This window comes from Papio anubis, chromosome 1 (genome assembly GCF_008728515.1).
Source record: "Papio anubis isolate 15944 chromosome 1, Panubis1.0, whole genome shotgun sequence".
Lineage (NCBI taxonomy): Eukaryota > Metazoa > Chordata > Mammalia > Primates > Cercopithecidae > Papio > Papio anubis.
Genome location: NC_044976.1, coordinates 187,207,159 through 187,223,054, shown reverse-complemented (window position 1 = coordinate 187,223,054; position 15,896 = coordinate 187,207,159). Strand labels below are relative to the sequence as shown.

The window sequence follows — 15,896 nt, the reverse complement described above, 5'->3', positions numbered from 1 at the left end:
CAGCATTAAGAAAATGAAAATGCAAGCCATAGACTGGGAAAACATATTCATAATATGTATATCTGACAGTGGACTTGGCAATGGTCCCATTGTTTGTGTCACCTCAAAATTCGTATGTTGAAATCCTAACCGCCAAAGTGATACTATTAAGAGATGGAGCCGCCGGGCATGGTGGCTCATGCCTGTAATCCCAGCACTTTGGGAGGCCGAGGTGGGCGCATCACGCCATCAAGAGATCGAGACCATCCTGGCCAACATGGTGAAACCCTGTCTCTACTAAAAATACAAAAAATTAGCTGGGCGTGGTGGCACGCGCCTATAGTCCCAGCTACCTGGGAGGCTGAGGCAGGATAATCACTTGAACCTGGGAGGTGGAGGTTGCAGTGAGCCGAGATCGTGCCACTGCACTCCAGCCTGGTGACACAGTGAGACTCCTTCTCAAAAAAAAAAAAAAAAAAAAAAGATGGAGCCTTTGGTAGGTGATTGCATCATGAGGGCGGAACCCTCAGGAATGGGATTAATGCCTTAATAAAAGAGGCGGGAAGGAGCTTGTTTGCTCCTTCCACCACGTGAGGAGACAATGAAAAGGCAAAATTTCTGTGAACCAGGAAACTGACCCTCATCAGACTGAATTGGTTGGTGCCTTGATCTTGGATTTTGTAGCCTCCAAAACTATGAGAAATAAACTTCTTTTGTTTATAAGCTACCTAGTCTGTGGTATTCTGGTTATAGCATCCAGAATGGACTCAGACAGAGTTGTATAGAGAACATATACAGAATGAAGAACTCCTATGAATCAACAATAATGAGATGAACAACTCAAACAATTGGGCAGGCTGTAATCCCAGCCCTTTGGAAGGCTGAGGTGGTTGGATCACTTGAGCCCAGGAGCTCCAGACCTGGGCAACATGGCAAAACCCCGTCTCTACTAACTATAGAAAAAACTTAGCTGAGTGTGGTGGGGCAGCCTATAGTCCTAGCTACTCAGGAGGCTGAGGTGGGTCGATCGCTTGAGCCTGGCAGGTGGAGGTTGTGGTGATCATGCCACTGCACTCCAGCCTGGGTGTCAGAGTCAGACCCTGCCTCCAAAAAAACCAAAAAACAAAAACCAACAACACATAATTGTGCAGGAAATTGAACAATCACAAAAGAATATGTATCAATTGTCTAAAGGTACGTGGAAACATTTTCTGTATCATTAGCTACCAGGGAAATGAAAGTCAAAACTACAGGAATTAATTAAAAGGAAGAAGACTGACAGTATCAAGTATTGACAAGGAAGTGAAGCAAAGGGTACTCTCATATGTTGCTGCTAGGAGTGTAATAATTGTATAACCACTTTGGGAAACAATTTGGCAATTTCTTATAAAGATAAACTTACCCTTAATATTTGAAGTTGGAACCTCCATTCCTAGGTATTTATTCAAGGAAAATGAAAATCTGTATCCACAAATGCCATGTATATATTTACAGCCCTATTCATACTAGCCGAAAGCTGGAAACAGAGGAATGAATAAACAGATCGTGGTATATTCATACAGTATATATTCATGCTACTCACCAATGAAAAGGAGTGAACTGCCGACGCACACATGAAAGAATCTCAGGAATGTTATGCTGAGTAAAAGTAGCTAGACACAAAAGCATACATATTATATGAGTACATTATTGTAGGATTCCATTCATATGAAATTTTTAAAAATGCAAAATTAATATATTATGATAAAATTCAGATCTGTGGTTGCCTGGAGTGGAGGTGTTTGACTAAAGAGAGGCATGGGGGAACATTCTGGAGTGATGGAAATATTTATAATGGCAGGGCGACATAAATGCCCCAGCTCAAGGAACTGTACAATTAAAATGTGTGCCTTTCACTGAATATCAGCTATACATCAATACAGTTTATATTTTTGAGTAAAAGGGAGTTCCAGACTGTGCTCTGACAACTTTGGCATATGGGGAATGCTACACTTACCCTCCATAAGTGAAGCCTTCCTAGTTATCTTTGATAAGCCTTGTCCTAGACAGAGACAATTTTTATACTGACAAAATAAAAATACATTCTATAAGGCAAATTAAATGGAAATCTCCTCACTAAAATGAAGTACAACACATAGATGGAATACATGGGATGAGATACACATCCTGGACTCTTTGAGAGTCTTTTAAAAATATATTTGGCAGGCTGGGCATGGTGGATTATGCCTGTAATCCCAGCACTTTGGGAGGCTGAGGTGAGAGGAACACCTGAGGTCAGGAGTTCAAGACCAGCCTGGCGAAGATGGTGAAACCCTGTCTCTACTAAAAATATGAAAATTAGCTGGGTGTGGTGGTGGGCCCTTGTAATTGCAGCTACTCAGGAGGCTGAGGCAGGAAAATCGCTTGAACCTGGGAGGCAGAGGTTTCAGTGAGCCGAGATCATGCTGTTGCACTACAACCTGGGAGACAAAACTCAGTCTCAAAAAAAAAAAATATATATATATGTGTGTGTGTGTGTGTGTGTGTGTGTGTGTGTGTGTAAAATATATATACATATATATATATATAAAATATATATACACACACATACATATCTCAACATCTAAATTTTAAAATTCTAATTCAGGGTTCAGTGACTGGACCATGCAGCCTATTTTTGTACTGCCCCAATGTAGGAATGGTTTTACATTTTAAAAAGTTGTTTAAAAAAAAAGTCCTATCCCTTAAGAAAAAAAAAGCAACCAGTACTATAAGTGTTCCTCAAAGTCTACAATATTTACTTTCCGAACTTTTGCAGAAAAAGCTTTCTAACTCCTATTCTTTACCCTTTGATCTGCACACTCTACCTACTGTAACTGATTCAGCCTCTCAAAAACTAACATGTCTTTTTTTTTTTTTTTTTTTTTGCATTAGAGAATCCTAGATGTTTGTAGTACTAATTAGTATACACTAAGCATACAGCCTTATTTCCTTTCCTCTGAAAACTAAGAGGGAATGTTAAGTTGAATGATATGATAGCTACTTCCCAAGGAATGCTGTATTTCTTATAAATTGGCCTCTTTGGCTGTATTCCAGATGACGTTAAAGCTGTGGAATAGCCAAAGCACCTGAAATAGCAGGTATATATGTAGCATGAAGCCCTTAGCCATTTTGCAAAAAGCACAGGGCAATGCTAAATATTTCTGGTTTGCCCCAGTGGTATAGATTGGAGGAAACATTTTTACTCTTCAGCCTTCATGAAAAATGGCAGGATAGTTTAAAAGGTCTTTGAGAAATTTTGGAGGTTCTAAAGGGTTTTTTTTTTTTTTTTTTTTTTTTTTGGCATGGGGTTGTCAGAATAGCAAATCTGCACTACAGTCTCAGCAATATCAAGATTTCCCCCTTCAGTGCATTTGAACTCACACTTCAACCTTAGAATCTTCTTACTCTCTCTCACCTTTTGCCTCTGCCTCCTGTGATCTCATACAGCTGACCTCAAACCATAATGGATCTTTTAAAATTAACTTAGGTCCTCTGAGCATCTCTTTATTTCAAAATTTTAAAGATGAACCTGGGATAAAGGGACATAGAGCTGCTTTAGGAAATACATAGCCTCTTTCGGGATCTCACTGTGCTAGTGATACACACATTCAAGTTTGAAAGACCAGTGGAATTGTGGTGGATAGCCCAGGGACAGGAACAAGCAGGAGCCTGGTATGAGCTAACATTTAAGTTAAAATCTGTGACTATTTATGATATTTCTTTTCATCTTTTCTCTAGGCCTACTCTGTGTATGATGAAGACATTGGATACTGTCAAGGGCAGTCTTTTCTTGCTGCTGTATTACTGCTGCATGTAAGTAACGGTCCATGTGATAAATAGCACAGTGCTGCCAAGTTTATTGTACTTTCTACTGCCTTTGTTCTTCCTTCTTATTTCCCATTTACCTGATGGAGATTACATATGGCATATCTTTTTAAAAATGTACATTAGGTGATAAAATAAGAAATATTATGTCAAAAATAGGACAGTTTCTCAATGGAATTAGTTTTGTTGTCTAGAAAAGGATAAATTGCTTATTTGGAGTTATTTTTAACTAGAATTCTCTGGAATTAAAGAAGTCGGTGTAACTGCCCAAATATCAGGACCTGGACCATTAAGACCCACTGTACTGTGACAAGGAAGTCCTTTATCATTTCTGTGATGTATTTTTATATATCCTCTTTCCTGTCAGTTACCTTCATTTGACAGATCATTTATTGAGCATCAATTGTCAGGTACTGGGCTATGAAGTGGGGTTATAAAGATGAATCATTTATAATTTGTGTTCTCAAAGGCTTCATAGTCCAAGATGGGGCACAGATAATGTAGGCATGCACTTATAATTTTCATTCTCTTTTATGTGTCTTTATTTTTCTGATGACAAAAATAATACATACTCATTAAATAACTTACAGTATGCTAAGGGAAAGTGATACACAGGTTAAGAGAATAGAGAAGAGAATTACCCAACCAAGCTCTGCCAGAACTTTCAGAAAAGACTTTCTGGAGGAGGTGGCGGCTTTGTCAAGACATAAATGAGATTGGAGAAGGTGAGAGGGGAAAGGGAAGGGAAAAGAATTATTGACAAAAATCACAGTATGAGAAAATGTATGGAAATATGATAGGGCACAGTGTACAAAGGGAACAATATGAAATTACAGTTTACTGTAGCAGTTGTACACTGGGAGTGGTATGACGTAAAAATGGTAAGATGGGAAATTGTGAAGACTTTGTAATATGTCAAAAATGCCGACTTTATTCTAGAGCTAATGAGGAACCATTGATCACTTGGGAGCAAGGGAATAATACAGTCATATGATCATTTTAGATAAATTCTTTTAATACCTGTGTAAAGGGCAGAATTAAGGGAAACAGACAGCAGCAGAGAGACCAGGTAGAAAATATAAATATGGCCAGGCATAGTGGCTCACACCTGTAATCCCACAATTTTGGGAGGTTGAGGCAGGAGGATCACTTGAGCCCAGGAATTTGAAACCAGCCTAGGCAATATAATGAGACACCATCTCTACCACACACACACAAAAGGTATCTGGGCATGGTGGTGAGCACCCATAGTCGTGGTAAGCACCCGTTGTGGTGTTGAGCTACCTGGGAGGCTGAAGTGGGAGGATCACTTGAGCCTGGGAGGTCAAGGCTGCAATGAGTCTTGATTGCACCACTGCAGTCCAGCTTGGGCAACAGAAGGAGACTGTGTCTCAAAAAATAATAGTAATAAAAAGGAAAAGAAAATGTCAATTTAAATGAGAGATGTTGAGAGCCCAGAGAAAAGCAGAATTAAGAAACATTCAGGGAGCAAAATTGTTAGGTTTGTGGATGGACTGGCAAAGGAGCAGTCAAAGGTGACATATCTAGTTTCCTGGCTTTGGTGACTGGATGAATGTTGTATTTTGAGTTGAGATAGAAAATATATTTATGGAGATTGAATGAAGGAAAAAGTTTAGGAGTTGATGAGTTTTTTTTTTTTTTTTTTGAGACGGAGTCTCGCTCTGTGGCCCAGGCTGGAGTGCAGTGGCGCCATCTCAGCTCACTGTAAGCTCCGCCTCCTGGGTTCACGCCATTCTCCTGCCTCAGCCTCCCGAGTAGCTGGGACTACAGGCGCGTGCATCACCATGCCCAGCTAATTTTAGTTTTTTTTTTTTTCCCCCCTCAGTAGAGACGGGTTTTACCATGTTAGCCAGGCTGGTCTTGATCTTCTGACCTCATGATCCTCCCACCTCAGCCTCCCAAAGTGCTGGGATTACAGGCGTAAGCCACCACGCCCGGCCACAAAGTAATCTTTGAACATACCGTAGTTTAGCATTTTTTACCTGTAGCCCTGTTTAACATATTATAATATATTCATTAACGTTCAGTGAGAAGAATATCTCTCTGAGAAATCTGTTTTGGATTTTACAGGAATTTGGGTTAATTGTAAGTTCATAATTATTTGGCAACACCCTCCCCACCCCCGCCCCCAAAGAGAGAAAGAGAGAGATTCAAATAACTAGAGAGCTCAAATACCTAGAATTTTTTTCTACATTATGTACTCTCCTATTATAAGGGCCACGTGGTGAGTCAGCCTTTGTGAAATGCAACAAGATAGTTTCCAGTGTATGTTACAAGAGGGACAGAAATTCAGTCTAGTATCTCACACTTTCTACATTAATAGAATTATTCAGTGTTTTCATGGCTTTTATAAAAGTAACTTGAAATATAGAAATCCTTTTAGAATCCTTAAGGGAAAGATGGACTAATATTCAGCATTCTGTTAATGAAAAACCTATCATTTTCTAATTTTTAATTGGCAGTATGTTTGATGATTCTGTTAATTAGTATATTCCATTAACTAACCAACCCATCCATTCAACCAATTTGAATAACAGAAGTTAACTGTAATTTATTTTTTACTGTATTTTTGTCTCCCTGGTTTAAACAAATGGAAGAATACGGACTGGTTTAAACAATTCATCAAACACACTATCTCAGGTTCCAGAGAGATACATTATTAGGGTCTTACTGACTAATTTGTTATCAGTTACATAAGCTATTGCTTCTTTTTGCTGCCAGACATCTTTGGAAGCTCCATATTAATCACTGTCAGAGCCTGCTTCTTTTTGGGTTGCTGTCCTTTCCTCACCCATAGTCATTTATATTTCACATTCATTGCTTGAGAAGAAGGTAAGACCAAAAATGAAAGTATGTTCAAAAACAGTTTTGAATTTTTAGGATTTTTTTCATGTCTAAGTAGTTTAAAGAATTAATTAGCCTCTTCTTGTACTTGGAAATTTCTAGATGCTTTGACAATAGCTTTGTAACATGTAGTAGTTTAGGCAATGAGAATTAAATGTTTATCACAGTAGACTCTTATACATCCATTTATGAAATTACAAGAGATTTGTCATTTACAGTTGGAGAATGTTATAGTACAGATTGCCTGCAACCATTACAATGTTCAACTGCATTTGTAATCAAATATACAATAATAATTTGTAATTTCATAATAATAATATCAATCTTTATCTCTTAGTCATAATAAATTATGATCTGATTATATTTCACTTACTCTAAAAATTATAGAAAATATCTTAGATAATTTGTAACCCAATATATTTTCTACCATATTTATTGTTAGTAGTTTTAAATTTTTTGATTGAACATGTACCTTTGTAGACATTCAGAAGATTATGTTCTTTTTTAAGGTTAAATTACTGTATGTATACTAATATTGGCATTTATAGAAGCTTTCCAACTCAGGAAGGATTATGTTTGAATAATCTAGCATGTTTAAAACTATTGAATTTTAAAAAAAAAAATTATGACTAGGCACAATTCCTTTGGAAACTGGTTTGGCTTTATCTAATAAAGATATGCACACCCAGAAGTTTTACTCCTAGACATACCTTAGTCAAATTTATGCACTTGTACATTAAAATACTTGTATTACTTTTATCCTAATAGTGTTTATAACAGTCAAAACACTGAAGCAATTCAAATGTCCACTACTAAAATGTTCAATATTAGAATTGTAATTAGTAAGATGGCTAAATTATGGTATTCTTAGAGTATGAATGCCATACAGCAATGGAAATGAATATTTTACACTACATTGGTTCATACAAATGAATCATATAAACATAAGATTTAGTTTAAAAAAAGCAAAGTACGACATTACATTTGGTATGATTCCATTTTGCATAAAGTTCAGTAACAGGCAAAACTAAATTCTATTGTTAGGATGCTACATAGATGGAAAAAACTATAAAGAACACCAATGAAGTGATAACTGTTAAAGTTAGGAAAGTGATTTCTTTAGGGAGAAACTGGGAACCATAACTGAAAAGAGACACAGGGATTTTCAGGGCTATTGACAGTGTTCTCTTTCTTAACCTAGATAGTGGTTACATGCATCCTTAAAGTATACATTTAACTTTTATGCATTTTTCTGTTTGTTGTATTTCAGAGTAAAATAAATTTTAAAATTATAAATTTAAAAATATTTCTCACCAAAAAGACAGGTTTGGGATAAGATTTAACCAATGGATGAAAATAAAAAGTAGAATTACCTATTACAGATTCCAGAGTCCAAGGTGACAAGATAAAGGCTTCATTTTGAAGTCTCTATCATATGTATGTGTGTATATATATATAAGTTAAGCATTTGTGGCATTATATTATTCAAGACTCTTTCTGCTGCATGTGACAGAATTGACTCATATAACTGGGAAATCTAGGGTCAGAGATGATTTTTCACATGATTGACTCCAGAGTTCACATTTTGTCATCAATAATCTGTTTGTATCTCTGCTTTTCTTGAATTTTTTTGTCTTAATTATGTTAGTAGACAAAAAAGTGGGCAAAATGACTGTTGGCTGGCCTGGATTCATATGATCTGGACAACTTCATTTAAAAGGGACATTTTTTGCTACCTTGTTTAAAAGGGACTGTCTTACTATAGCTCCTGCATTTATTTAAAATGACACACAACAACAACAACACCTCCCTCTGTTTTTCTTCCTGTTAGACTTTGGCCTGGTTGGGTAGGGCATTCTAATTGTCACAGCCCAGGTCTTTAGTCCAGATCGGTGAACCCCATCAGCCCCTCCTAAACAACAGAATGGTCTTCCTATAGGAAGAGGGGTTTTGATATTAGATGATGGGACAATAGGGTGCTGAACAGGTACATCACATCATCTTGAGTGATATACTTACTACAAGGTTTTAGAGTATTTAAAAAATGAGTCCTATACTTCCAAATCACTTTTCTTTCTAGTTCAAGAAAAAGAAGCATTCATTTTTCTATTCCGAGTTAATTCTTATCAAGTGCTTTTGAGCCATTTTCCAACATCTCCCTGTGTCCTAATATACACAAACGTTTTACCTATTTAAAAAATATTTAACTACTATCTTACGTCTCTCTGCCTTTTGAAGCTGAACTCTTTCAAGGGATACTGGAAAGTACAATTGTGAATCTGGATTGTGATTGGTTACATGACTTTGGGCAAGTGTCTTCAACTGAGCTTTAGTTTCTTGTTATCATTCTTCTAGGCTTATTATGAGTATTGAGTACCTTAGGATGAGCATAAAGAGTCTTACATATTTTGTACCTAGCACAAAAATAGTGCAGTTATGAGATTAAAACCAGGCTTTATTTTATAGACCTATAGTTAGTTCCTGGCAAGTCATTTAACTTCTTTGAACTTCACTAGTATTATACTTACAATGTAAAAATAATGCCTACCTTGCAGGATTTTTGCGAGGGTCAAATGGGGTCATGGGTGAATATGTCTAATAATGGTAACTGTTGCTGTTATTTTTTATTTATTTTTATTTTTTAAATTTTTTTAAAATTTTTTTATTGCTACTATTTTTTAAATTAATAATTATTTGCTTTTAAATTAATAATTATTTGCCCAGCCAATTTTCTTCTGTTCCCCGGTCCAACTAATTTGAATGAATTACACATAGGAATCTAATATATCATACAATGATAGAATTTTATGGCTTATAAATTTACATTCAGTTTAAATGTATTAAGCTATTTGATTTAAAGGGAAAATAGACAAATGGCTAGAAGTTTTCATTCTATTTGCTTTTTAATATGTAAACAAAAAATGAAGACATGATAAATAACCTTGAGTTTCAAAATAGTCACTAGCATTCATCTTTTTTTCTTTTTTCTTTCTTTCTTTTTTTTTTTTTGAGACACAGTCTCGCTCTATGACCCAGGCAGGAGTACAGCAGTGAGATGTTGGCTCACTGTAGCCTCTTCTCCTGAGTTCAAGGAATTCTCCTGCTTCAGTCTCCCAAGTAGCTGGGATTACAGGCACATGCCATCATGCTCGGCTAATTTTTGTATTTTTAGTAGAGATGATGTTTCACCATGTGGGCCAGTCTGGTCTCAAACTCCTGACCTCAAGTGATCACACACAGCCACCCAAAGTTCTGGGACTACAGGCATGAGCCACCATGCTGGACCCATTCATTATTGTTGAAGAAAATTTGGAATATCAGTAGAGTGTTCATCTTCTTCATAGAGAAAGGTAGATCATTCCAAAAAGATGTGAAATACATCATGTGAAGTAGGAAATTTAGTTTTACACTAACTATGGGAATCCCTTTAAATTATCAAAATATAATTTTACTTCAAAAAATACCTTGATGTAAATGATTTCAGGTGCATCTTAAAGACTTGAAATACTTAGCACTGCTTTGTTTTATAGTTTATTGTGGAGAGAAGTAGTGAGGGCTTGGAGATAGTCTCCATTCAGTGGTCATCACAATTAGTACAAGTGTCAGATTATTATCAACATTTATTACCAAACAGTGATTACATCACTCAATTCTCAGTTATGCATGTGAGGCAGGTATTTTGTTTTGTATTTCATAAAGCCATGGATGATACTTTGATATCTTAAATTATAATATTTTAATGTTTATCCCCTTTTCCTTAATGAAATAACACTGTTAATAAAGTTTCTGTACACAGCAAAAATGGACATTCAGTCTTAGAGACCCACCATATTCCAACATCTTAATATTTTATATAAAGATGTGTTGTTCAATTATTTATTTTTATTGTAACTTTAGACGAATTGCATAAATTGGATAAATTGGATTAACTTATTCTATGAAGTATTAATCATTGTAATAAGTTAAATAGTCATTTTAGTGCTTTTTTTTAAGTAGGTAGGTACCACCATACTACCTAGTGGAGGAACTGCATGTACTAAGGTGAAGTTTGATAGTACAACCTAGCATTGCATCTCACATCTCGGTTGATTTTCTTTATGCCGATTGAGGGATAAGCTGAATAGTCAATACAAAATATAGATAAAGGCTTTTCATATTTAGCATTTGGAATAGAATTATAAGAAATCAAGTTCGAATATAGTTGCATTTGGCTGCCCCTTGCTTCTAGCCTTCACACCAATACTTTCCTTCTACATTTTTGTTGGCAGTTACCAACAGATTGCCCTACTTGTGTGGCATGACTTCATTAAAAAGGCATATGTATTCAGAATTTAGCTAGTTTATCTTAAAGAAATATTTAACACTTGATATTTATTGAAGGTTTTATGCTAAGAGTTGTGGAGTGGGGAGTACAACATTACAGTAGTGTTTAGAGGTTAGAAGCACACAAATAACTATAATGGTATACAACAAAGTTTTGGGATTCAGAGAAAGCAAGAGTCTCCTGAGGTTAAAGAGAAATAACAAAGTGCCACTTATGATCAGTTTTAAAAGATCAGTAATATTTTAAAGGCAGAGCTGTGCTATAGAGTATACCCCAACCCGGTTATCCCCTCTGAGCTTGTATACAAAACTATGTGGAGAACCTTGAAAGTGCAGCTTGTCACTATTTGAGTCATAAAAAGCAGGGGGAGGAGGAGGGGGACGTTCTTCCTACTGATACACAAGAAATGCTGTCATTTATATGAAAAGCAGCACATTTTTGCTACTTCATGTTAAGAACTTAAATTCCAGCAAATCGTTTTAACAGAAAGATCTTAGAGTAAAAATTTTACCTATGCATCTGTTTATTCTTTTGAATATCCTTGTATAAAGCACTTTGGTAATTGTCGATGTATAAGACAGAGTCTCTGTCTTTAAGGAAGGAAAGAGAAGAGAAATTTACATTTAGTGATTGCCAACAATATGCATATGTCTCTTAAATATATTTCATTTAATACTTGTAGTATCCCTATGACATAGGTATTATTATTTCTAATTTTTTAGAAGTAAAAAATCTTAGGCCTTAAAAGAGGTTACCTGCTCAAGATCACCCAGCAAGTAATTAAAACCTTACCTGAAATTAACATCTATTGGTATAATTCCAAAATCATGTTTTTCCCCTGCAACGCCTTTTGTATATTCATGATCTGTTTCTGGGCAAAACTTTGAGGGGAATGATTGAATATAGATTCTTGTAGATTTTACCTTTATACAAAAGAAAAGTGATAGATTCTCACTAAACCAAAATGTAGTTGTCCCTCAGTATTGAGAACTAATGAGGAATTGGTAGCAGCTGCGTGACCTTACTAAAAATAAAAATCAGATCTGCTGCTGTAAACTCTTCACTGATTTCCCACTGCACTTAGAAGACACTCCTAACTCTTTATCATGGTCATATCAGTGCTATGTACAGCCAGATCATACCAACTTTTGAGAGCCAATTGTTAAATTCTCAGGAATTCTGTGAACCAGTTGTTAAGCACAGCCATTGTTAAAAATTAAATGATAAAAATTTACAGTTAAATAACTCATGTTAAAAACAAAAGTAATAAGTACTCAAAATTCATCACTTCTTAGTATGTTACCACTTTTTATTGTTGTCTGTGCTCTTGAAATTATTTACATTGTCTGTTTTATCTGTATGATAAAAATGGTATATAATGGTGTGCTGCAGCTCTACTGTTATGCATCACTTTTCAACTCCAGTCCATTTATTTTCTAGTATTCTACTCTGATCTCTTCCCCTACCTCCTCTTTATGGTCAGTAATTCATAGATTTGCCCTTTTGAAGCTATTTTCTAGATCTTGCAGACATGCCTAATGTCTTTTTATTCTTTTTGTTGTTGTTTTTCTCTATATATTTTCAGATAGCCTGTCTTCAAGCTCACTAATTCTTCTGCTTGATCATCTGCTGTTCAGAGACTCTGATATATTTTTAAGTTTGTCAGTTGAATTTTTTAGCTTCAGAATTTCTGCTTAATTATTTTTTATTATTTTGGTCTCTTTGTTAACTTTATCTGATAGGATTCTGAATTTTTTTCTCTGTGTTGTCTTGAAGTCATTGAGCTTCCTCAAAGTAGCTATTCTGAATTCTCTTAAATGTCACATATCTCTCACTGCAGGATTGGTCCCTGGTACCTTGTTTAGTTCGTTTGATGAGGTCATGTTTTCCTGGGTATTCTTGATGCTTGTGGATGTTCATCGATATTTGGGCATTGAAAAGTTAGGTATTTAATCTTCATAGTCTGGACTTATTTATACCCATCCTTCTTGAGAAGGCTTTCTAAAGGGAATTAAGTGTTGGGATCTAAGTCTTTAGTCACTGAAGTCATATCTGCATTAGGGGATGAGCCAAGCCAAATAATGCTGCAATTTTTGCAGACTCGCAAAGATTGAGCCTTGGTGGGTTTGGGTAAGATCTGAGAGAATTCCATCATTCCTAGAATCTCTTTTTCTCTTCTCTCACTTTCCCCCAAATAAAGCCCAGCTCATGCTGGGCTTCCTGGAGTTGAGGAGCAGGGTGACACAAGCACTAGCCACCACAGCTGGGACTGGCTACTATGGCTGCGACTGCACTTGGTCACACCTGAAGCCAGCATGGTACCTAGTGACGACTGCCTGGTTACTGCTGGTGTTTATTCAAGGCCCCAGGGTCTTTACATTCAGGGTAGCAGGCTTCCTTCTGGCCCAGGATGGATCTAGAAATCCTGTTCAGGAGCTAGGGTCTGGACTCAGGGGATTCAGGACTCTGCTTCATGTTACTATGGCTGAACTGGTACTCAAGTTGCAAGACAAAGTCCTCTTTACTCTTTCCTTTCTTTTCCATAAGCAGAAAAGGGGTATCTCTCAAGCTGCCCTGCCTGGAGTTGGGGAAGGGGTGTATGTATAGCCACGCTTGCTTTTTTGTTGTTGTTTCTATTTGATCCCTTGGCTACCCCAGTTGGTGTTTCACTGGATCGTATGTACCCCAAGTTCACTGGCTTCAAGCCAAGCACAGCAGCAAGACTTGCCGAAAGATTGTAATACTTGTGGCCTAGACTGCTTTTCAATTTGTTCAGGACACCAGGGCACTTTAGTCTGCCAGGGGGCTTCCCCTCTGACCGGGGCCAGTCTAAATTCTTCCTTCTTGGGTGCCTGCTAAATTCTGCCCTGTGTTGTGTTCTGCTGTGACAGGGCAGCACTGAGTACCAATGCAAAGTCCCTGCACTCTCCTTTTCCCAAGTGCATGGATTCTTTCTCTACACATGCTGGGGGTATAGGATAGGTGTGGTGTAGACAATGTAAGACTGTTTTTTCTACCCTCTTCAGTGCCTTTTTCCTTGATATCATGTTAAAGCCAGGTACTGTGACCAGTCACCTGAATTTTTGTTTTTTATGAAGGTGTTTCTTGCATGGATAGTTGTTCAATTTGGTGTTCTTGTGGGAGGATGATTGCTGAAGGATGATTGCTATTTGGCCATCTAGCTCTGCCTCCTCCAAAATTGTCTCTGATGTTTACGTTTACTTCCAACATCCAACATTCCCTAGTCCAGGACTTCTGCATCCTTGTGAAACTCAAGCTGAGTTGCCTGTTTACTCTTCCCCTAGGGAGGCACTATACCTTTATCTCTGCATCCCTAAAGCCTAGAACAGTGCCTGCACCTCGTCTGTTCCGTGACTATATGTATGAATGCCAAAAGGCACATAAACCTTTTATTTGCCCTAATGATTTTACCACATTCAAAGAAATAAAAACATATTCCCTTTATAAGATACCAGATGGTAAGACATTCAACTAATTGTCATTTACTTAGAAAGAGAAAGACCTAAGTGAATTAGTGTCTCTAGGACTGGCTATAGTTATCTTTTTTTTTTTTTTCCTCTTTTGAGCAGAGTCTCAAAACTCCAGGCTGGAGTGCAGTGGTGCAATCTCAGCTCACTGCAACCTCCACCTCCCGGATTCAAGCAATTCTTCTGCCTCAGCTTCCCCAGTACCCGGGATTACACGTACGCACCACCATGCCCAGCTATTTTGCATTTTTAGTAGAGAGGGGTTTCCTCATGTTGGCCAGGCTGGTCTCGAACTCCTGACCTCAGGTGATCCACCTGCCTTGGCCTCCCAAAGTGCTGGGATTACAGGCGTGAGCCTGGCTACAGTTATTTTACATGCAGCTGTTTTGTATAGACATTTGAGTAGAGATCTGAGAGGAAGATGAGGAGGCTTACAACTTGTTAAGAGAAGTATTCTTGGCCATATATGTTCAAGTTAGTGTCACTTGAGGTTTTGATGACAAAGGAGTAAAGAATACAATGTAATTGTATCCTAAATAACCAAATGGAAGCTGAAAAATAGTTGCTAACTTGAATAGCTGAGGTCAGTGGCCAGAAATTTTGAAAAGGTCTCAAACAACTCATAGATAAGAAGAAAATAAGCAAATGTTTAAAGAATCAAAATGAAAACACTGTAGTGTATTTATTTAACTTTTGGAGATGTTATTTAACAAATTTGGGTGTTTTATGGTTTATAATTGGAAAATAGAAGTGGCTGATTTGTATAAACTTTTAAATAAACAACTGCATTTCTAAGTGGATAAATGGAACTCTACCTGATTCAGTTATTGAAGTATGAAGTTAGTCTGACAAATGTGTGAAATACCATAATCAACCAAATGTAAATTTTCAAGGAAGTAATATTTAAAGTAGATGTTTATATAATAGTTACATCCTGGGACGTTGAGTAAGTACAACTTTTTCTGTATGTTTGGTGTAATTTCTAGAATATTAGATATGTCCTTTTCCATATTCTTTCACCTGTCGATACCACTGTTTAGAGGTTTGTTCCTTTGACTTCTGACTTTATTCCCTATTCAGATAAAAATACCTCTTAGAAAACTAATGTGTTAGAGTTTACTGACCATTTCCCTGAAACTGTATTTTACAGAAAGTAGCAGCATCAAGAAAACTCAGGAAAGAGAGCCTCACACTCTTTACCAAAATTTAAAATGCATTTATTTTTTCACCCAGCATTCCCCTTTTTGGGAATGTGCTCTACCCCATCCCATTTTTGCATATGTACAAAATGATGCATATACAAAGTTTATTGAAGCTTTTTATGATTAAAAAATTAGGAACATCTCAAGTATCAATAGGAAACTGGTTAAATGAACTATAGTACTATATATTCT

At 36.7% G+C, this 15,896-nt stretch overlaps 1 protein-coding gene across 12 annotated transcripts in view; it reads left to right on the top strand.

The window, feature by feature from the left end:
* Window positions 1-15,896, top strand: part of RABGAP1L (RAB GTPase activating protein 1 like) — a 786,378-nt gene that overhangs the window by 472,198 nt on the left and 298,284 nt on the right. For all 12 annotated transcript variants that reach the window (XR_004181472.1, XR_004181455.1, XR_004181462.1 and 9 more), the window contains one exon: window positions 3,739-3,813. Coding sequence is in view for 9 of the 12 variants with exons in the window: in XM_031661559.1 (XP_031517419.1) it covers window positions 3,739-3,813 (75 nt within the window). In the remaining 3 variants the exon portion in view is untranslated. The remainder of the gene's footprint in view (window positions 1-3,738; window positions 3,814-15,896) is intronic.